Genomic DNA, 24,512 nt, shown 5'->3' on the forward strand with positions numbered 1-24,512 from the left:
TCATGGAATATGGCTACGTAACTTTGTTACTGGGCTGCGCATTTTGGAGAATGTAGAAAGCCCACTCAAGTTATTTTGTGACAATAATTCAGCAGTGTTGTATTCCAACAACAATAGGAGCTCATCAAAGTCAAAGCATATTGACATAAAGTTCCTAGTTGTGAAAAAGAGAGTACAGAGTGGGCAGATATCCATAGAGCACATTGGGACAAACTCCATGATAGCAGATCCGCTCACAAAGGGATTGCCACCCAAGGTCTTTCATGAGCATACTGCTCATATGGGTGTTGTATTGTTTGAGGATATCATGATTTAGTGGGAGTTTGTATTTTATTTGCTTCAGACATTTATGTATTTAGTTATTTTCTGATCAGAATGAAGTATTCAGTTTATTCACTCTGTTTTGTCATGTTTGATTCTGACCTCACTAAAGTTTAAGTAGGACCAGTTGGAAATAGGCATGTTTGGTTCACATGGCATGTAATTTCCATGCTACACATCCATGATTGATCTATGTCATTTGACTGTATTTGTATATGTGACCATTGATGGGTTTAGTTATGATTAATATGACAAAGACCGCTTTGATCCTATATGGATATGGTTGATGGACAAGATTGTTAAAGAATATCTTTATATGATAGCAAATTTTGAGCTCATAAAGTTATACATTTATAAGGAATCATATGTTGCCCAAGTGGGAGATTGTTGGATTAAAAATCCTATTATGGGCACATATGTATTAATGTATGATGCTATTATAAAGTTTGATACAAAAATAAAGTGACCAATTATGTTATAAGTATCATATGTCTTAAAATGTCATGGAAATAATGTGTAGATACCATAAGTTGTATTTATAATTTGATGAGGGGCCAAATTATAAATATCTAAAATTGATTTGATAATCAGTTTATTATTTAAATAGGTAGTAGTCCCTAAGAAACGCTTTCTTTCGTATTCTCTTCTTTCCCATCACAGAGAAATACACTGAAAGAGAAAGTGATTTTCTTGGAAGATCAATTGCCTTGATTCAATCTCCATCATTCTTCTTACAATCTCCATCAATGGCTTCAGGTTAGTGCTTCCGCTATCATGTTCATTTTTTTTTCTTTAATTTAGCAAAGGTTTTATAGAAACATGTTTTATGGTTTATCATTTATTCACTTTTAGTAACACGATTAAGTTATGGGAAATTGGGTTAAATACTACTGTTGAATATTGTGTTACTGTAAGTGTAATTCTATAATCCTAACAGTTTTATATTTGTTTTTCATCTTTAAAAAAAATAGAGGGTTTGATTTTTTTAAGTTTGAACTTTCTCTCTTTCCTTGCCAAAAGGGGATATTAGATTTGCACTCTCAATCTCTTTCTAATCCTCTCCTCTTATCTCTCTATCTATATCCACCCAAAAATCTATTATGCCAATCCAAACATAGTGTAAGTTTAAATTAGGTGTATTTTTTTCTTTTAATATGTCACTTTATTGTGCTTTGATGGAAATTAAGAGCCTTTTATAAAGCTAGTTTAATATAAGGAATTATATTTTTTTAGACTAATTGTCTAATTATTTATTTAGATCAGGTATTTTGGCAAATTAATATTTGGACCTTATCTTTCATAAAATAGTTCAAATAAACCCCTAAACTTAATTTTTGTCAATTTTTTTTAATTAAAATCACAAATAATTCATCAAACTAACAACTTATAACAAAACCACAACCATACTTCTTAATAATTTTGTTATATTCAACTTTTTTTTTTATGAAAATAGATTTATGGATCTATTTGAACAATTTTATAAAATACATGATTTAAAAAGTAATTTATCATAATACAAAATTTAAATAAATAATAAGACAAAACACAAAATCTAAAAAAAAATATAAACCATTAATATAATTTCACAAACTCATGTCAAGAGTATATTCTTATATTCTCCCAATCGAACACTCCAACTATATAATAAGCTTTCAATTGCATGCCTTAGTTAACAAGGAAAGAGCCCAAAACAATATTAAATTCTTCTCTCACAATTAAGCAAAAAGAATGCTTCATTTTTTTTATCCAAATAGACTGAGTCTTTACATTTAGGTGGTATTTGGTATCAGATTTTAGTTTGTGGAATAAAGTTAAATAGGATTTAGATTAATAAAATATAAAATTCAAGTGTTTAAAAGAGTAAAGATTAACACTAAATCAAGTTAAAAAATATGATTTACTTGGAAACACAAATGTCCAAACTATTAAATATATATTTAATATTCTTATTCCCAACAAACCAAATATCGTACCAAACACTCCTTAGATTTATATTTCTTATTATATTATCATCATGTTTTCCATACATATTTGTAATTTCATTTTTCATTTCGTGCAAATTAAAACACCACAAAAATCAATAGAAGGAAGTAACGTGAGGATCGCAACAAGATGTTGAAATGTTTAATGGGACCACCGATGCTTCAGAGATGTTTCCTAGTGACAAGCATAGATTAGGCCAGATTTGGGCTCTGTTTTGTAACTTAGCTACTACCACCTTGCTAGTTACTCGTAATAAGCCTTAAACGGAAAGCCAAACGTTTGTAACTACTTCAAGCCACGGAAAATTCGTGCACTTCAACTCAGTTAGTGAGTGAAACGTGGGAAAAAAAGAGAAGTTAGAACAGGTATGAAATGATACCCAAGAAAGATTATGGAGTTTGTGGAAATATACATCTATTTTTAGTTCGTATTGTAACCCTTGATTGGGTTGAATTTGATTGTGTTGTGTTCACTTTGGTAAATTTAATAAGCATCCATAGCCAAGTAATTGGAAAACATTGTCTTAAAAAAAAAGAGTAACATATTAGTAAGGGTTTATATTTTTGAACGGGTGTGTCAAATAAACTCCTAAATTTACACAGATAATTTATCAAACTAATTATATATACATAATAAAATTATAACTATTCTACTTAATAATTATGTTTTCATTATCTGTTTGAAGATTTTGTTTTGACTGTATATTTTATAAAATGATTTAACTCTTAAATTTAATTTTGATGAAAAAAAAATCATAACCGTAAATATTAAGCAACTTTTTTTATTTTATTTAAAAAAAAAAAAAAGTTTAAATCGCCGGGGATAATCAGAAGAAGTGACCCATCTGATCTGACTAATTCATTAATAACGATTTACATGCATCGAGCGTCCACGTCAACAGAAATCGTTTAAATTAAAATCAATAAAACCAAAAACCGCCTCAGTGTCTTTCCTTCTCCGCTACCAGGTATGCTTGTCTTTCCTTTGACTCCATTTTTGAACCGTAGGTGCTCTCCTTTCTAAACAGACTAAACCAACAACATCTTTCTCTCTCTTTAGTTCTCTGATCACTGAGGCTGAAAATGCATTAATCTGCAAGGACTTCTTCGACCATGGCTCTTTAATGGAACCGCAGCTCCTACGATTCTGACTTATAAGGTACAAAAACTTCTCTTCAATAAATTTTTGGCATGCTTCATCATTATTAGGGTTTTTTTCATTCGTTGAGCCACTTGTTACTGTTAATTGATTGTTTTCGGCCTTCTTGGATATGTAATCATATCGAATTTTGAGAAGATTTGAAAAATTATGAACCACTGAAATAGCAGGTTACAGGTTTTACAAAGTATCATTGCTAGAATCAATATATTGTACACAAATTCAAACAGTATGAAGATGTTTTTGTGTATTTGGGTGTGGAATTATGGCAGAATCGATTATTTGAATGAGTTTATTTGAATTTCAATGCTGATTTTACTTTAACTATGTTGATTTGGTGTTTATGGGAATTTTCAGGGAGTCTGAGTGATTGATTATGCCGTAAGACTCTGATTTGGTGGTGCTACGATGGAGTTGTTTTCTCTTGTTCATTTCAATATTTTGAGGGCGTGCGTTGGTAGCTGGTTTTGGATTGCACTTTTCTTGTTGCTACATAGCGGTAAAGGGGTGTATTCCAAATATTTGATTGGTCTTGGAAGCTATGACATTACGGGACCAGCTGCCGATGTCAATATGATGGGTTATGCTAACACAGGCCAGATTGCAGCTGGTGTTCACCTTAGGCTTCGAGCTCGCACATTTATTGTTGCAGAGCCTCAGGGGAAACGGGTGGTGTTTGTTAATCTTGACGCTTGTATGGCCTCACAACTTGTGACAATAAAAGTGCTTGAGAGGTTGAAAGCAAGGTAATCATTATAATATATCTTTAGATATTATTCTCTATCCGGAGGTGCACAACATTTTTTAAAAAGTGTTGCAAAATTTTGAGACTAATATGATTCGATGCACCAAAATTCTTATAAGTTCAGTATGTATAAAAAGGGAAAATTTTCCAATGTTTCATAAGTCCTGTAGCATTTTGGTATTGAGGACTTGTTGAAAGGGAACAAGAGGTTCAACTAGATTCTTATATGAATTGATTGAAATTGTTATGTGTTTACTTGGCAGGTATGGTGATTTATACAATGAAAAAAATGTAGCTATCAGTGGAATTCACACCCATGCTGGGCCTGGGGGCTATCTCCAATACGTTGTGTATATTGTAACTTCCCTTGGATTTGTGCGCCAATCATTTGACGTGCTTGTTGATGGTATTGAGAAAAGCATCATAGAGGCTCATGAAAATCTCAGTCCAGGATCAATTTTTGTAAACAAGGGTAAGAAGAGAAGATTCTAAAGCTTTTCCTTTAGAAAGATAAATTTGCGACAATAAATATTCTTATATTAGTTTTGATTCTTAACTTACAGGAGAGATCCTAGATGCTGGTGTAAATCGCAGTCCTAGTGGCTATCTTAATAATCCTGCAGCAGAACGCAGTAAATACAAGTATGATGTTGACAAAGAGATGACCCTTTTGAAGTTTGTTGATGATCAGTGGGGTCCAGTGGGTAGCTTCAATTGGTTTGCCACTCATGGAACTTCTATGAGCCGTACAAATCCATTGATCAGTGGGGATAACAAGGGTGCTGCTGCACGATTTATGGAAGACTGGTTTGAGCAGCGTAGAGTTGAGAGTATATCTACTGATGAATTTGTTTCTGAAGGAATTCCTCGAAGAGTCTCGAACATAATTTCAGACCATTCTGAACGTGAGTCTTGCATTTCTCATTTACTTGCAGCTTATTATCTTAAAGGGTTTGAGATGTATGGTCGTGTCCATACATTTATTTATTTTTTAGTTGACTCAGTTTATAATAATTGAAAAAGTGGGGAAAGATTTATCCCAATTGGAAATATATTTGAATTATTATTTGAGATCTCTCTGATGCAGACCATGAGTTACTGGAGCTTGCTGCATCCTTCCAGTCTCCTCCGGGCAAACCAGCTACCAGGACTTCAAGTGTTGCAAGACGTGTCAGGGCTGCTCTCAGGCAGCCTAACAAACCTGCATTTGTATCTGCCTTTTGCCAATCCAACTGTGGTGATGTTAGTCCAAATGTTGTTGGAGCTTTCTGTATAGACAGTGGCTTACCTTGTGACTTCAATCATAGTACCTGTGGTGGGAAGAATGAATTGTGCTATGGCAGAGGACCTGGGTATTTATTTCTCTGCATGCTATTTATTTTTGGTATGGGGCACTTACATATCTTATACCTCAATAATCACCCCTCATACTCAACATTGGCAGTTACCCAGATGAATTTGAGAGTACACGTATTATTGGTGAGAGGCAGTTCAAAACAGCTGTAGATCTATTCAACAAAGCATCCGAAACACTGAAAGGCAAGGTTGACTATCGCCACGCTTACATAGACTTCTCCAAACTGGAAGTAAAAATCCCCAAACAAGGAGGTTATGAGGTGGTAAAAACATGCCCAGCTGCGATGGGGTTTGGATTTGCTGCTGGAACAACTGATGGACCTGGAGCCTTTGATTTTAAGCAAGGTGATGATCAGGTAATTTGTCAATGAAAACATTTTAGGTTATACATTTCCCTACGCTTTCGTACTATAACATTCCTAACTGTTCTGTGTTGGTATAATTCTTAATGATCTTATATCAGGGAAATCCTTTTTGGAAGTTGGTGCGCAATTTACTGAAAACACCAGGCAAAGAACAAGTTGATTGTCAACATCCAAAGCCAATCTTGCTTGATACTGGTGAAATGAAAGAACCATATGATTGGGCGGTAGGTTTTAGACTTGCTTGTATATATTTCTTTCAAAATGATGTTAAGTTGAAAGAATCCTAAAGATGGTTGGTTTGATGATCTTAATTTCACGATCAAACTACTTAGGACTTGTTGTAGTAATTTAACAATAATTGTGATTCATTAGCATAGCTGTAAAGTTTGGTTAAACCATTATTGAAGATAATAATTATTTTTAGTTTCTAACTCTATTCTATAAGTTTTATCTAGAAAAGATACCCAAGAGTAGCAGAATTTATTGCAGCTAAGATAAACAATAGGAAACTGTACGTACTTTCAAGTTATTTTGTTAATAGAGATTTTAATTATCCTCATAGCGCCTGGTAGCTTCATCTGTCATTACATGACAAAAGGGCTTTTAAGGCATACTAACTGCTTCTCTAAACCATAGTCTGCTTAGAATGTATCAAGGCTTTTGAGAATAGACTGCGACAAAAAACAATTCAGGAATTTTTACCATTTTATTCAGACTTAAGCTACTTTAAATTGATCACATTCCCAAAATGCGTTTTATGCCTATTTCTTATATTAATGCATGTATGTTATAGTTGGGAATTGCCTAAGAGATTGATGCTCCTACTCTCAAGAAAATCATTTTTGCTGCTTTTTCTTTTTCAGCCTTCTATACTTCCAATCCAGATCCTGCGCATAGGGCAGCTAGCCATTCTCAGTGTACCTGGAGGTAGTTGCTTGTTTTGCATTTAGTGGTCTTTTTTTATAATGTTAAAAATTTGATCCTAGCTTCACTTTCATTATTAGGACCAAAAGGAGTCAATTGTATTATTAGGTTGATAAAAAGTTAAACTTGCTTTTAGAAGCATATAAATCTCTCTATCTTGATATGTTTCTTTAGGCTGTGGACTTTTCTGATATTTGTTATTTCTCCATCAATTTCACACAGAATTTACAACCATGGCTGGTAGGCGTCTTCGTGATGCTGTGAAGACTGTTCTCAGTGCTGGTAATAATGGGGAGATTCATGTTGTTATAGCAGGATTGACCAATACATATTCTCAGTACGTCACTACTTTTGAAGAGTATGAGGTGCAGAGATACGAGGTCAGTTCTAGCTAGTGGATGTCTAAATTTTTCTGGATTAAGAAATAGGGAAATGGATGAATTTATGCCAATATCACTAAGCGTGTTAAGTAAAAAAATACACGTCTTGCTGCTTTTGATAGCTCTAGTTCCTTTATTTGTCTTCTTTTGGAGTTCTCTTGATCAAAAACATGCAAATACTCATGATACACACAGATACAAAATAGATAAAAGAGGAGTTAAAATGGTCATAGCAACCGTATGTTTTGGAAACTACATAGTACTGTTTTCATTCTAGTTCTTTTATTGATCATCATTTACCCTCCAGGGTGCCTCCACTTTGTATGGACCACACACGTTGAGTGGCTACATTCAGGAATTCAAGAAGCTGGCGAGTGCACTTGTCCACAATCAAGAAGTGGAACCAGGGCCACAGCCCCCAGATCTCCTCAATAAGCAAATTAGCTTACTGACACCAGTTGTGATGGACGCTACGCCTCCTGGGGTCAATTTCGGGGATGTCAGTACTGATGTTCCTCAGAACGCCACCTTCAAGAGAGGGGACCTGGTGAAAGTGGTCTTCTGGTCAGCTTGCCCTCGGAATGACCTTATGACAGAAGGCACATTTTCACTTGTAGAGTTTCTTCAAGGAAAGGATACTTGGGTCCCTGCTTATGATGATGATGATTTCTGCCTGAGGTTCAGGTGGTCAAGACCATCCAAGTTTAGTACTCGAAGTCAGGCAACCATGGAATGGAGAATTCCCAAGTCTGCAACCCCTGGCGTGTACAGAATTAAACACTTTGGTGCTTCGAAAAGCCTTTTTGGATCAATTCACCATTTCAAGGGGTCATCTAGTGCATTTGTGGTAGCATAAGAAAAATGTAATTTTGTGCACGTATGAAAGATTTCAGCTAATATTTGATGCTCAACATATGAAGTAACGGTTGTCACTGGTCCTCGATTGTGTATCCATATGACCAGACTAATTCTTTATCATGGCTAGCCCTGAATGAAGACCATCAACCTCACTCTTTTGACGAAATGGACTATAGCGTATAATGCTTTTTATGTATATGAATCAGTTCATTCCCAGTTTATGTAGCTTTTTGTTGATATGGATTTGGGTTGGTACACAAGCAGGGATTCTGATTGATGACACTTTCGAATTATTTAAGGAATAATTTGATTAATCTACAGGTAATTCTAGAGTAATATAGGGTCGCAGTTGCTCAAGCCAAGTGAATGAATATGATTGATTGATCCGGTATCATGACAGCATTTGAAAAATTTCCATGAAAAAAATTAGAGATAATACCATCCAACAACGTATAGATAAACGGTTTTTATTTAGAATGAAGAGCATAATAATAAGGTTTATTTACTAAAAACTGACAATTATTCCAGAGGCTTTTAATTTGATTTAAAATGTTTACTTTAGTAGAATTTACATATATCACTAAAAGTTAAGAAAAAAACTATACTTTTACTTTTACTGTTACACGAAGTTTTTTTTCTTTTTTACAATTCAAAGTTTTTTCTTTCTTCAGTTTTACGACTTATTTAGTCTTAGTATGCCAGAGAAGAAGCCATAAGTTGGGAGAGGCGAGGGGTCCTACGTTTGCGCAGAGGCCTGGGTCGACTTGGATGCTGGTGGATTCACGCCTATGACTGGTCGAACGGCGACAGAATCGCGACCGCGAGGCGCAGATTGGGGCTCGCAAATCACAGGTGTGCGCAGAGCTTGGGACGGGGCTCGCGCCTGAGTGCTTGGGGATCTCGCGACATGGAGTAGAGAAGGGGAGAGGCGAGGGGTCCTGGGCTTGCGCAAAGGGCTGGGTCGGCTTGGGTGCTGGTGGAATCGTGCCTATGAGTGGTCGGATGGCGATATTGTATCACACATTGGCGACGGAGCTCGGTGCTTGGACTGGGATCGCGAATCGCAGGGGTGCTCGGAGCTTGGGACAGGGTGCAATTGGGCTCGATTTTGGGGCTTGGGTGAGGATGAGGCTAGGATTTCTGGGTTCATGGTTGATGGGGTAGTGAGGGCTGGGTGTAAGTTCTGGGTTTTTGACTGCAACATCAACTAATATGGGTTGCACTGTGTTGTTATGGGGTTGTTGTTTTTGTGTTGTTTTCACATTGATTTTAAGTTGTTTTAAGTTTATATATATTTGTTCTTGTTGTGTTGATGTCTAATTGTTGTTTAGTTGTTTCATATATATTTTGATTTTTTTTAAAAGCATGTTAGTATGCAATGGGTTGACTTCGAATAGTTGTCCTATTGTTGTTTTTTTATTGTTTTTAAATGTATGCAGCGGGTTAATGTTTACTTGTTGTCCAATTGTTGTTGTTTAGTTGTTTCATTGGTATCGTATTTTTGAAAACTTAAGGTAGTATTTTTTAAAAAAAAATAAGGGACCGTAAAAAGTAAAAAAAAAGTATGAGGGTGTTTGGCTCCTAAATTAAAAAATTGTTTTTTGAAAACCAGTTTGGGGTGTTTAGCGATGTTTTCAGAAAATAATTTTTAAAAACAAACTTACAAAAAACATAAAATTTTAAGAACAAAAAAAAAAAAAAAATTCTGTTGTTGTTAAAATTTTTTTGTCTATCTTTTTTTTTTCTTATATCACTTTTTTAATTATTATTATCTAACATTATTTATTGTCACATCATTTTCTCTCTCATTAGATTCTCTCTCTTCACTTTCTATCTCCTTGTTTTCTCTCTCATCACTTTCTATCTCCTTGTTTTCTCTCTCATCACTTTCTATCTCCTTACATTTTCTCTCTTCTCACTTTCTATCTTTTCATTTTCTCTTTCATCATTTTTTATCTCCTTATTTTCTCTTGCATCACTTATTATGTCATCATTTTCTTTTTCATCACTTACTATATCCTTACTTTCTCTCTCATCACTTAATATATCATCATTTCTCTCTCATCATTTTTTCTCTCTCGCAATTTCCTCTATCATCACTTTTTATTTACTCACTTTTCTCTCTTCACTTTCGTTCTCATCACATTCTCTCTCATTTTTTCTTGGATCAATTTCTCTCTTCTCAATTTTTATTTCTTCAAATTTTCTCTCATTACTTTCTCACTCCTTATTTTTCATCATTTTTTCTTTCAAATTATTTTATCTCATTATTTATTACAAACTTTTAAAAGATTTTTCTCTTTGTAAATATATTTGTTAATTTTTTATTTAAGATTTAAAAAAAATAAAACTAAAAAATAGTTTTTAGAAAACATTAACAAAACACATCTTGTTTTTTGAAAAATACAAAAACTATTTTCTGTTCTCAGTTCTGAGAACACAACTTTGAAAACAAAAAACAATACCAAACAGACCATATTTAAAATAGTTGCCAACTCACATAAACCGTCCATATTGCACCATGTAATTTTAAATTTTTTGTGGTGTGGTGTGGATTGTATTTTTTTTTTCCAAACTACACAGTGTGGTACTATTTGCAGTTTAAAATTTTATAATTATGGTTCAAACTACACCACATCTTTATAAATATATCAATTTTATTATTTTAAAATGTTAATTTGAGATTTATTGTTGATCATGTCGTTTAAACAATAGTTGTATTAAAAATTTTAGTATTATTAGTGTTAAACTATTTATGTTTAATAGTCATGGATATAAAAAGAATTAAAATTTTCTAATATTTAATTATAAATAGTAGCGATATAATATAAGGTCATATGTGATGTCATTGAGATTTAAATTTACTAAAATTGCACATACAATACAATTCAATAAAGTAGTCTTAAAACGCACCATAACAGATATTAGTGTTTACTTACCAATATAGATGTAAATGAGGCGGAGACTTGGCGAAGAGTCCTCCCCTAGTCCCTATTCCTGTTTATTATTTTAATCTTCATCCCCACTCCCATCCTAGCATATTCATTGATAGGGGCGGAGTGGAAAATTACCATACGAACCTATTTATTTTTATTAAAAAAATGTAGATCGCATAAAGATTAACAATTTGGTATCAGAACAGGTCACTAAACTCTTAGTGTGATCTTGTATTTTTTTTCCATTTGTTTTGTGCCTTGTGAAATGTCTTTCTTTGCAGAAGGTGATTCAATAACACGTCCTCCCCTGTCGAATGACTCTAACTATCCTTATTGGAAAGTTAGAATGAAAGCTTTCATCAAATGAAAAGGCATGGAGATTAATCTTAATAGGTTGGACACCACCTACTGAATTTGATGATCTCACAAAGGTAAAATCTGAAATCAACTAGACTAATGCTGAAGATAAATTGTCTAGTTATCAGAATCGTGCATGCTATCTTTAATGGTGTTGGTGAAGGATATATAAAATTAATTTCTTCATGTGAGTCCTCCAAAGAGGCTTGGCAAATTCTTCAAACTCAATTTGAAGGAACTGCTGATGTCAAGTGCTCTAGGCTTGTAATGTTAACTACAAGGTCTGAAAATCTTAGAATGACTGAAACTGAGTCTCTCACCGAATTTTATGAAAGATTATCTGATATTGACAATGAATATTTTGCCTTGGGTGAAAAATTTGAAAATAGTGTGTTAGTTCAAAAAATTGTTAGAGTTCTTCCTGGACAGGTTTCAAACTAAGCTCACGGCTATTGAGGAGGCAAAAAATCTTGACACAATGAAAGTAGAGGAGTTGATGGGTGCACTACGAACTTTTGAACTAAATCAACAAATCCATCAAAAGGAAAAACCGAATGCTCTCAAAGAGAAATCAGTTGCTCTCAAATCATCAAAGGAGAAAGACTCAGATGAAAATGATGGTGAAGATGAGATGGCCTTGTTAACCAAAAATTTTCAAAAGTACATTAAAAAAATTGGAAACAAGAAACCTACATTCAAATCTTCCAAAGGTAACTACTTCTCTAAACATTATGATAATAGAAATAAAAGAGGTGTGCAATGTAGGGAAAGTGAAGGATTTGGTCATATTCAATCTGAATGTGCCAATACACTTAAGAAGAACAGAAAGGTAATGGCAGCTACTTGGAGTGATCAGAACTCTGAAAGTAGTGATGAAGAAGATAACTCAAACATTTCCTTAACTTCTGTTGTTTCTGGATTAACTTTAAATTCGCAGGTTAAAAAAAGGCTTGTTTGCCTTAACAACACAATTCAAGAAGAAAATTTTGAATGTGAATCCAGTGAATTTGATCTGGATGAGGATTCTTTGAAAGAGTCATACAAAGACATGTACGATCAGTGATTAAAAGTATGTTCTGATAATCGCTTAATGGCAAGCAATAACAAATCTTTACAAAAAAGGAATGATGATCTTGAAAATACTATAAAGAATCTTGAGAATAAAGTTATTGCTAAAAACTGTGAAATTAAGCGATTATCAAATGAAATTGATCACATGGTCAAAGGTGTAAAACTGCTTCACCCAAATTCTAGGATTTTGGATGATGTAATTGTTGCAGGTCAAAAAGCAAGTAACTTTTCTAGATTAGAATCTGATGGGTCCAAATCAAAAGGCAAAACCATTTTTGTAAAATTTGGAATTTTTTCTGGCTCAACCACTAACGTTTCTACAGGAACATCTCCATTGACTGATGCTACAAAAGCACAATCTGTTCCATCAGCTGTTACACAGATCGAGGTTCTCGAAAGGAATAAAAGTGGGCATTTTGTTCCCATTTGTCATTTCTGTGGAGTAAAATGGCACATTCGGCCTAGATGTTTTACTATGATGAATTTTTTCAAAAATAATTATCTCAATCGTTATAGTAGAACAAAACAAATTGTGAAAAAAACCATCCAAAAAGGTTTGGATAGAGAAAAAGATAAATTGTCATGTTGCATGTATTTGTCATAAAACATGTGCATCTAATTCTTGGTATTTTGATAGTGGATGCTCTAGACACATGATAGGTGATATAAGTACACTCACTAATTTCAAATCTTTGAAATGTGGTGCTGTAACTTTTGGTGATGGTATGGCAAGAAATATTGTTGGAAAATGTACCCTAAATCTTAATGGGTTATCGAAATTGAGAAATGTTTTTCTTGTAGAAGGACTTAAGGCTAATTTGATTAGCATAAGTCAAATTTGTGACCAAGGCTTCACAGTAATTTTTTCTCGTGATGATTGTAATGCTGTTGATCAAAATGGTATGAGTGTTTTGAAAGGATATAGATCCATTGGTAATTGTTGTACACTCTCACCAACACTCACATGTCATTCGGCCATAGGTAATACAACAGACTTACGACACGAAAAACTGGGACATATAAATTTTAAAAGTTTGAAAAATATTGAAAGTGTAGATTTAGTTCGTGGGTTACTATAATGACCCAAATTTCCTAATAAGGCTTAGGACCTTGATTAGGAGACCAGGAGGGCCCTAATTGATTTATTATGCCATTAAATGATTATATGCATGCTTAGGTGTATTAAATATACATGTGAACCCATTTCTGATTAATTGGGTGATTTTCATATTTTGGTCATTTCAGGTATATTTGGCATCATTATTATATTTTTCATTAAACAGAGTTCGAAACTCTTCCCAATTCAAGGTATTAACATTTTTGGTCTGGGATATCACCTCCAACCAAATTTGGGCATCGTCTCGAAACATGTATGTGGCACAGGCCACCCTCATAAAGTCTAGGATGGTGGTAACCATACTCATCCACTATTCGACCTTAGCCAGATCTGCACTACCCTAAAAAACTGGAGGGTGATGTTTCCTGAACCTTTCATAAAGAGGTTCCTATCTGTTCCCAACCTCTGGAGGCTTCTCAACTATTGACACCATCACAGGTGGTGCCTATAGCGTCCCAAATTTGTTAATAAGGCTTAGCTCCGTCGTTAGTGTGTCAGGAAGACAATAATTGATTTAATTATGTTATTATGTGAGTTAAATGATTAGGTGAATTAAACATGCATGTGGGCCCCATTTGGTTATTAGGGGTATATTTGTAATTTTGGCCTGTTGAGGGCATAAATGTAATATATGTATATGTTGTGCATGATACCATAAGAGTGTGGTGATATATTTGTGATGTGCGATCCGAGACGGTCCTAGGGAGCTGAATAGTGAAATAGTCACAACGGGGTCAAATACCCAGCTCGGGAGGAGCCTAGGGGTATTTAGGAATATAGTACGTGTTCGGATATTACCGGGTAACGGTAGTGATTTAATATTTGTTTAAGTGTGTCGGGGATTAGATGGGGATTTATAAGAACACTTGAGGATTTAGCGGGTTGTGGTAAATTACGGGATTTCCCTTGGAGGTATTAAAGGATTTAGAATGGCCTTAAGGGTATTTTGGGGACTTAGGTGGCTAAGGATAAGCTTAAGCTGATCAAAAGGGACACACTTCTGGAACTAAGGAAAGACAGAAAATAGAAACTCTCTCAATCTCTCTCTCTCTCTCTCTCTCTCTCTCTCTCTCTCTTTCTCTCTCACACACACACACACGGTTCCCTCTTCCTCTCTTTGGTGCTTAGAAGCTGATGGAACTTTAAGGATTCTAGACTAAAGAATCGAAGGATTAGTGTAATGCCCCGAATTCTCCGATGTGGTTTAGTGGCGGTTTAGTTGGCTGGGAGGGCCGTAATTGTTTAATTACGCCATTAAATGAATTTATGCATGTTTATGTGAATTATATTATGATATGATGATATATGCATGCATGTGGGTCCACATTTATAATACTATGTTGTTTTGACAATTTGGCCCATTGAGGGTAATTTGTGTATTTGGGTGCATGATGTGATTTGTGAATGAGATTCCATTATTATGGAGATATATTCGAGCTATTCGACATGAGACGGTCATATTTAGCGGATTAGCGGTTTTGTCATAACGGGGTCAATTTTGGGGTAATAGGAATGTTTATTTGATGATAAATTGGGAATATTTGAGATTAGGGTGAAATTCTGGAGGTTTTGACTATAATGTCACCGGGGGTGTTTTCGGGACCCCGAGCACTAGGTTTTATTTGAGGTTACTTAAGCTTGAAGTAGCCGTCAGATAGAACGTACGATTAGAAAACCTCTCGTTCCCCTTCGTTAGTTCATTTTTGCCACCTGAAACATTTTCGAAGAAATCTTGAGTTCTAGGAGTCAGAATCAAGTGAGGATCGAGGCATAGCGATCCTAGGAAAGATTAGAAGCTTCTTGACCGAAGGATTTGACAGAAAACAACCCAATCGAAGGTAATCTAAGTTTAAAGTTTGAGTTTTTAGAGTTTCTAAGCTTTGACTTGGACTTTGTGAATTGTTGAGTTTTCGATTCGTTTGAACCTTGGGTTTTGAGGGTTTTGATGCATTGGGAAGCTTGGGAACTTCGTTTTGATGATTGGGGAATGTTTAGGTATGATTTTGGAGGCTTTGGAGTGTTAAAAACGTGTTTGGGAATGGCCCAGAATTGAGGGCCGCGACCCTGTTCTTGGGGTGCCGCGACCCTGCCTTGAAGAAGCAGGTGGGGTTTTTGTGCCTGCTGGGCGTCGCGGCCCTTGCCTCAGGGAACTCTGGGGGCCGCGGCCCAAGGTGCTAGGGCCGCAGCACTTGGCCAGTTTTAGCCCCGTTTGCTCGTTTTGACCCCGGGAACCTAGTTTTAGGCCTTGGGAGTGTCCTTACTACTTGGATTAGTTTGGATTGATCTCTTGGAGGGTAGATATTGGTTTGAGAACCCTTGATTATCATGTTATTGATGGTATCCTATAATGTGTTATGATTAGGTAACTGCTAAAGGACTAAAAGCTAAACCGTTCTCAAGGGTCGTTCTTTTGTTCATTCTAGCTCGAATCAGAGGTAAGAAAACTGCACCCCAAATGTGACATGCATGTTTATTCATGAGGCATGTTGGTTGAATGAATGTGGACATGAATTGATTATGGAATACTTAGCAAATGTTGCTCACTTGTGCATGGTACTGACTCATTAGTCAGATTTGGCAAAGGTGCTAGTATCAACTGTGAAGCTGTGACTTATTAGTCAGGTTCGGCAATGGTACTGGGCACTGGTCACATAGCGCTGACTCATTAGTCAGGACGGCCTTAGCGTGTTTAACGCAAGCCAATAAAGATTAGATCTAATCGACCTTCTGCATTGAATGACTCAAAGAGCATTAATGCCGGACCGACCTCAAGTTCGATGAATATTATAAGCGCTTGAAGGCTAGTGGCTTACCTAGCAGCCACTCTTCCACTTGAATTAGTGACTTGCTTGTCAGTCACTCAGTATGGTTTACCAGAACCTGTTGAAGGCTAGTGGCTTACCTAGCAGCCACTCTTCCATTTGAACTAGTGATCTGCTTGTCAGTCACTCAGTATGGTTTACTAGAACCTCAAAGTGATATTCACTCATTTGTTTGAAAGCTATGAGCTCTGTGTGATTATAATGATAATCATTTGATGATGTTTACATATAATGTTATGTTTTCTTGCTGGGCTTTGGCTCATGGGTGCTATGTGGTGCAGGTAAAGGAAAAGAAAAGCTCACCTAGCCTTGAGTGGAGAGCTTAGGTGGTGATGTGTACATATGCGGCCGCTTGACCACCACGGCCAATGAGTTCTCAGAGGAACTAGGGGGTTTACCCTATTTTTGCCGCTTAGGTCGGCGGGGTTTGAATTTTGGAACAGTAATGACCTTTTTGAGTTGTAAATAACTTGTAAATGTTCTTGTGGGCCCATGAACAGTTTTATGTATCAATAAAGCAAATCCTTTCCTTTTTACTGGTTTTCACCTTAACTTGTTAATAACACTTAGATCACGTTTTTAACCAAAGGACTCAGGCAATGAGTCAAATTTCCGGTTCACTGTTCAGAGGTAACCAGGGCGTTACAATTAGACTTGTTGTGCTTGGGATAATTAGTTCAAGGGAGGAGATATCACAGAGGTAAGGGTTAAACTGGATTTGTTTTTATTGAATTCTGCTATGAATTTGAAGTTTTCATGAGAGTTGAATTTTTGGCTTGGCATTGAATGTTTGTAATTCTCTGGCTAATTCTAGACCTCGTACCATTAAAAATTAATATACATAACTACTAGTTTGGGATACATACATAAGAAATAACATAACTTTATTTAAAACCCAAAATATTGTACGAAATATAAAAGACGGTATGGGTACCCATTGTTTAGTACATAAAACATAAAAATATAACTTTAATAAATTGTTAAAAAACTAAGTGCAGAAATACCTAAAACATAAATCAAAAGACTTAAAAACAATGTCATCCTCGATCTTCCAGCAGTCCATTCAATCCATTCATCCTTAACACACATGCCAAGCTGCCACGAATCCTTCCCGCCTTCCATGCTCATTTTCCTGCACCATATAAAAAGAAAGGAATGAGCCTAATGCCCATCAAGGAAAATCTACTAACAACATATATGTCATAAATCATAAAACATAAGACTATATCATAAAGCATATACTATAAAACATATGACTATAAAAACGTATATCATATAGGACTATAATATTAATGGCCATTAACTCATTAACGTGGTATGTGATAAAACCATCTAGGTCCTCAGTCTACTAATCGAGGTAGGGTAAATCATAACTCTAAACCACAAAAATGATAAAAATTCTTGGGGCTTGCTATCTAAGCAAGTCATATGCCCAAGGACTACAACATATATCATATCACATATCATATCATAACATAAACATATAAACACATATAATCTAACCTATTTTACTTAACAAAAACCGGGATATGGAGACAAGAACGGGATTGGAACACTCATAAAACCAATAGTAAAAACCATGAGTTTTCTAAAGAAATGGAGATGAATAGAGAACTAAACCATCAAAGTACAAATTTATTGAAAACCTTAAGTTTCAAAGAACTTAAACATCTAACCAAGAATCATAACAAAGAGTTAGGATCTGAATGAAAACTAAAGAACCAAGAAGAACTAAACTTATGGATAAGAATACCTTGGATGAACTATGACTTTGATCTACACCTCGATACCGAAATAACACTCTATCTTACTTCCCACGTGTTTAGAAAAGCTTAGATTGGAAAAGCTTTTATCCCAAAACCCAAGTGTTTCTCTCTATAATAATCTTAGCAACTTGGAGGCTCTGAACGATGCTTGAATGATGAGTGAAATGGCTGAGTACTAGGTCCTATTTTTAGAGTTCAAGAAGTGAAACTAACCCCTTTTAAGATGAATAAATAACTGAATATAAAATGAAAAAGATTTGAATTTTCATTCAACAGATGCCCAGAACTCAACCAAAATCGTTCAAGAGAAAGTCCAAGTGGTTAAGGCTGTTTTTAAATTTAAATCCTCAAGTTTCAAAAAATTGCTCCCCGAGCCTTCGTGCTTTCGTTCGTGCGAAGTCGACATGTTTTCCGTATCTCCCATAGGCGATATATCGGCCCCTATAGCTGCGATATATTGGCATACGTTGATATATCAAACACATATTTGCACTTTTCCAACATATTTTGAATTGATTAAACAACTTTGACTGAGTAAAAATGTGATCCTAACCGCTGCTGGAAGGTTTTAGAGCTTCTAGTTCTTTCTTTTAATTAAACTATTCATCAAAAATACTTAATTCCTTAATAAACATGCTTGTGACAAGTGTCACGCTCTTATTAATTCTATCTAAACCTTAGGTTATAATAAACAATATTTCTAGGACAAGCAATATTAATCAAACCTTATGTTATAATTAATATTCTTAAACTATAGCTAAACTTATAAAATCCATAATTTTTGCTATGAGTTTCCAACTAAGTCCCGGCTTGAACCAATATCCACGGAAACTAACATACTACAAGCTACTACTAGCTATTACTACTACTATCTAGCTAAGTAAAATTCTGAGACACGACAGTGTTTGATGAGTATATGGAATTGTTTATGGGATTGTTATGATGCCGAGGCTATGTGGATAGGGAATCTAGGCTCAATTTTGGGTTTAAGTGATGTTTGGGGTGAGAATTATTGGTTTAGGGTCGGGGAAAAACACATAGAAATGGGCAGGAATTATGGTTTTGAGGCTTGAGCCACAACCCTATTCATCAGGCGTCGCTACCCACTTGAACGCAGAGGCCTAGGGGCCTCTGAAATTTTCCTAGGCGCCGCAGCGCAGGGTATAGAGTGTCGCAGCCCATGTCCTTCAGCAGAGAGGCCTTTGCCCTCTAACTTGAGCACATCGTGACCCTTAAGGGCTTGGCTGCGACTCAAATGTGAAATAATTGTTGTTTGAGGGTTTTAAGCTCGAGAACCCAAATGTTAAGGCTCAGGAAGGATTCTACTACCCAGTCTAGTAGAATTCAAGGTCCCGAAGGCTAGATTAATATTCTAAAGTTCTTATTTGGTTTAAGGCTTGATGGATGGTTATTATGAATGTGTTGTGACTAGGTTTTCAACAAATCTCGGATTAGGGGATTGTGCTCGGGATCGCGGTAACCAATCAGCTCGAGCCACAGGTAAGAAAACTATTGTACCCGTAGAGCAGGGCATGACCCTATTGTTTTTGTTTAAGGGCACGACCCTATTTCTTATGTTTAACTTATGTGTGAATATTTATGAATGCTATGTTATGTTATACATGTTTATGAATGAATGACAAAGGCTGGGAACGGCAAAGGCCAAAAACAGCGAATGCCAAAAATGGCAAGAAGTCGGGTATGGCAAGGGGTTGGGATCGGCGTTGAGCACGCTGAGTGCAGGTCGTTAGGGCAAGACCCTCCAAGGGTGTTGGATCCACCTGCTCAGTGTAGACCACGAACCTAGGGCCTGGTAAAGCTCCTGGGTTGGCATAGGCCGCTACGTGTTTAGTATATTGATTGTTTTGATGTATATTATTGGATTGATATGTGATATGTTATATGTTGAGTTTTCTTGTTGGGCTTCGGCTCACGGGTCCTCTATGTTGCAGGTAAGGGCAAAGGAAAGGTCGACCAACCATGATTACGGAGAGCATGGAGCGACGGGTACATGTTCTGCCTACCTGGCTGCCTCGGCCAAGGTTATTTTGGGAAATGTACTATAATGAACTTCTTTGTCGCCTAGGTCAACTGTATTTATATTTTTTTGTTGTAATACATTTCCTAAACAGTATTTTGGGATCCCAACTATATAACTTTGTAAGATTTCAATGAATGTTCAAACCTTTATCGTTAATGTCGTTAAATAAGTTTTATTTCAATTTAGTAACAATTTTAACCTAAAACCTTGATATGTGAGCTAATGTCACATTATAACTCACATTGTAATGGATCTAAGGTAGTAGGGTGTTACAACCTAGTATCAAAGCGTGCCAAGGTTTATGATTCCTAGAGATCGACCGAACATGTATGCTCGCTGCCAGTGATAAGCTCGATTCAAGGTTGGTTGGTATTTAATGAACTATATGGTTAATTGCTTGCTTAAGTTGTCATGTTTTTCTTAATGTATAGATAGAGCATAATGAATGTCTTTCTATATGCATAATGTTGGGGCATGGCCCCCATGATTGTTGTATGCTATGTGTGACATGTGGACTTGCTTATTATGGTTGATTGATGAGATTGGGAGATGGTTTTGGATGTTGTTATCATGCTTGATGTCCGGCATCATTGATTGCAGGCATATTGCAATAATTCCTTGGCGATCAATCAGACTCCGCAGCATTAGGACCGAAGATGATAACCAGGGGCAGGACCCTCCACTTGCCCCACCAAATTGGCAACAATTATTTACTGAGATGGAGGCTAGACTTCATCAAACAGAGGAAGAGCTTCGACAGTTGAGGTAACAAGCCCTTCCTCGGGGAACTGGGTTACAGGTTCCACAGGCTGTGGCACCAGCGCTAGCCTAGCCTACGATGGAAAATAGGTGGGAACTCTTATATGGGAGGTTCAGGAAGTAGCATCCTCCCACTTTTGAGGGTGGCCCAGACCCATTGCGGGCATAACAATGGATAAATATGATTTCTTCCATCCTGGATTCTATGAGGGTGGAAGGGAATGAGAGAGTAGCCTGCGCCAGCTACATGTTGAGAGATGACGCCCGCATCTGGTGGGATGTTGTGTCTCAGAGGATGGATATGGCAATCATGACTTTGGAAGAATTCAGAAACATCTTTAATGAGAAATATTACAGTGTTGCAGTCCGAGCTGCAAAGGTGGACGAGTTCATTAATCTGACTCAGAACTGGATGACAGTTACAGAATATACCCTGAAGTTTGATCAGTTAGTGAAGTTCGTACCGTACTTGGTGCCTACTGATGTGGCACGGAGGGATCGATTTGTGCGAGGATTGAACGTCATGATAGCCTGTGACGTCAAGATAACTTTGGATCCGGGAACTAACACATATGCAAAGGTAATGGAGAAGGCCCTTACTGTTGAGGGGGTCGAGGATCAGATTTGGAGAGGAGGCACCGCTAGGCGCGATGCTCGGAGGACGGTACCTCATTTTACTGGATCTAGTCGGGGTAGTGGCCCTAGTGAGCAGAAGAGGAAGGTCACATATTCTTTTGTTCCTCCTGGCTTGGATAGGAGGGCACAGGGTGCTTTCAGCGACCGTCAGGGCGAGGGAGACAACTGGAGGAGTTTCCCAATGTGTCCTCGGTGCAGACGATGACATCAGGGAGTGTGCAGGATCAGGTCCTGTTGTACTTGTGGAGCATTAGTCATCTGAGGAAGGTTTGCCCACAAGCCAAGAAAGAAGAACCAAAATAGAGCGACAGCCTCACTCCTGCCAGAGTATTTACCTTGACCCAGACTGAGGCTAAGGCTAGCCCCTCGGTTGTGACATGTCAGATTTCTAGTGCCGGTACTTCATTTACTGCATTGATTGACTCAGGGGCTACTCATTAATTTGTATCTGCTAGAGTGATATATCATTTGTGTAGACCTAGTGATTTGTATGCTGGGGATTCAGGACTTTGTTGCCTGCTGGGGAACTAGTAGTCACTAGGAGATGGATTAGAGCATTGCCAGTAGAGACAGACAATAGAGAGTTGTTTGTGGATTTGATTGAGTTAGCAATGGATGACTTTGATACGATCCTAGGGATGGATTGGTTATCAAAGTATGGGGGGACAATTGACTACAAGCGTAGGATGGTGGCCTTTGAATCAGAAGAGGAGGCACCCTTTGTATTTGTGGGGACAGTGAGTGGACTGTGAGTACCTATGGTTTCGGCACTGAAGTCTAGAGACCTAATGCAAGAGGGTTGCATAGGATTCCTAGTGAACATTATTGATACTTCTAGAGTTGTTTTGGTTGGACCGGATGAGACCAGGTTGGCATATGAATATCCTAATGTGTTCCCAGCAGACTTGTGCCAAGGTTGCCACCACACTGAGAGATCGAGTTCGTCATAGAGTTGGCACCAGGAGCGGAGCCAGTATCTAGGACACCTTATAGAGTGGCTCCAGCAAAGTTGAAGGAGCTGAAGATTCAGTTGCAGGAGTTGCTGGATGTGGGATTCATCAGACCGAGTTTTTCACCGTGGAGTGCTTCAGTGTTGTGCATTGATTACAGAGAGCTGAACAAATTGACCATCAAGAACAAGTACCCATTACTTAGGATTGATGACTTGTTTGAACAGCTACATGGGAAGACAGTGTTCTCCAAGATTAACCTTTTGTCAGGCTATCACTAGTTAAGGATTAAAGAGGAGGACATACCAAAGACCGCATTTCGCACGAGGTATGGGTACTATGAATTCCTGGTCATGTCCTTTGGATTAACCAATGCCCCAGCAGCCTTTATGGACTTGATGAATACGGTCTTCAGGGATTATCTGGACAAGTTTGTGATCGTATTCATTGATGGCATACTGGTGTACTCCCAGTCAGAGGCAGAACACGAGTGACATCTTCCCTTAGTACTACAACAACTGAGAGAGCACAAGTTATATGCTAAGTTCAGCAAGTGTGAGTTCTGGTTACCCCAAGTAACATTTTTGGGCCATATTGTCAGTAAGGAGGGGATTTTGGAGGACCCAAGCAAGAATGAGGCAGTGAGAGATTGGCCCAGGCCGAGTAGTGTACCAGAGGTTAGGAGTTTATTAGGATTGGGAGGGTATTATCGGTGGTTCGTCGAGGGATTCTCCATAATAGCCACATCGTTGACCGAACTGACACGTAAGAAGACTAAGTATGTGTGGATAGACAGGTGTGAGAATAGTTTCAAGGAGCTGAAGCAGCGACTGATCACCGCTCTAGTACTAAGTTTGCTGTCAGACAATGAGAATTTTGTAGTCTACTGCGATGCTTCCAGACAAGGTTTGGGGTGTGTGTTGATGCAAGCTAGAAAGGTTATAGCCTACACATCGAGACAGTTGAAGGAGTATGAGCAGAGGTATCCCACACATGATCTGGAATTGGCAGCAGTGGTATTTGCACTAAAGGTTTGGAGGCATTATTTGTATGGCGAGAAGTGCGAAATATACACCGACCATAAGAGTTTGAAGTACTTCTTTACTCATAAGGATTTGGATATGCGCCAGAGGCGTTGGCTAGAATTGGTAAAGGATTACGACTGCGATATTCTATACCATCTTGGGAAGGCCAATGTGGTGGCCGACGCGTTGAGTCAAAAGAGCCCAGGACTGTTATTCAATTTGAGGAAGATATCAAATAGGTTAGCTGAAGAGATGACTAGAGCAGGTATTAAGTTGGTAGTTGGTCAGCTAGCCAACATCATTCTTCAATCCACGTTCCTTGAGAGGATCAAGGAGGCACGGGGGGGGGGGGGGGATCCCCAGTTGAGGGAGCACACATAAGGCATCTTAGCCGGAGCGGCAAAGGACTTTTCTATTTCAGAGATGGGTTTATTGAGGTACAAAGGTCGAATTTGCGTTCGGATGGATTCCGGTATCCGGCAAGAGATTTTAGATGAGATTCATACCACTCCATATTCCTTACATCCAGGTACGACGAAGATGTACCAAGATTTGAGAACCTTGTATTGGTGGCAAGTAATGAAGAGGGACGTGGCAGATTATGTGGCCAAGTGTTTGACTTGTCAGCAGGTAAAGGATGAACATTAGAGGCTAGCAAGGTTGCTGCCGCCTTTAGGGATTCCAGAGTGGAAATGGGAGGATATCACCATGGACTTCATGGTTGGATTACCGAAGAGTGTGGGACAGCATGATTCAGTGTGGGTGATTGTGGATAGGTACACCAAATCATCCCACTTTTTACCTGTTAGGACAACTTATATAGTGGAGCAGTATGTTGAATTCTATATGAAGGAAATTGTGCGACTACATGGGGCTCCGAGGTCGATGGTATCCGACAGGGACCCCACCTTCACCTCCAAGTTTTGGGAGAGTCTGCAGCAG

At 37.3% G+C, this 24,512-nt stretch overlaps 1 protein-coding gene across 2 annotated transcripts; it reads left to right on the top strand.

Moving 5' to 3' along the window:
- Positions 1-3,126: 3,126 nt before the first annotated feature.
- Positions 3,127-8,408, top strand: LOC133791194 (neutral ceramidase 1-like). Of its 2 annotated transcripts, XM_062229117.1 has the most exons (11): positions 3,127-3,271; positions 3,364-3,462; positions 3,820-4,208; positions 4,471-4,679; positions 4,771-5,112; positions 5,295-5,559; positions 5,652-5,919; positions 6,027-6,152; positions 6,792-6,855; positions 7,075-7,232; positions 7,540-8,408. In XM_062229117.1, exons 3-11 carry the CDS (start codon positions 3,871-3,873, stop codon positions 8,086-8,088), a joined length of 2,319 nt encoding a protein of 772 aa, XP_062085101.1. In that variant the 5' UTR covers positions 3,127-3,271; positions 3,364-3,462; positions 3,820-3,870; the 3' UTR covers positions 8,089-8,408. The 2 variants fall into 2 exon arrangements, with proteins under 2 accessions (XP_062085101.1, XP_062085100.1); XM_062229116.1 differs by having other exon boundaries at positions 3,270-3,462.
- The last annotated feature ends 16,104 nt before the right edge of the window (positions 8,409-24,512 follow it).

This window comes from Humulus lupulus, chromosome 7, assembly GCF_963169125.1.
Source record: "Humulus lupulus chromosome 7, drHumLupu1.1, whole genome shotgun sequence".
Lineage (NCBI taxonomy): Eukaryota > Viridiplantae > Streptophyta > Magnoliopsida > Rosales > Cannabaceae > Humulus > Humulus lupulus.

Excerpts from the sequence above, each read along its gene's own strand:
- LOC133791194 (XM_062229117.1), top strand. The coding sequence starts at position 3,871 with ATGGAGTTGTTTTCTCTTGTTCATTTCAATATTTTGAGGGCGTGCGTT. Across the intron at positions 4,209-4,470 it reads CTTGAGAGGTTGAAAGCAAG|GTATGGTGATTTATACAATG; the intron begins GTAATCATTATA and ends TTTACTTGGCAG. Across the intron at positions 4,680-4,770 it reads ATCAATTTTTGTAAACAAGG|GAGAGATCCTAGATGCTGGT; the intron begins GTAAGAAGAGAA and ends CTTAACTTACAG.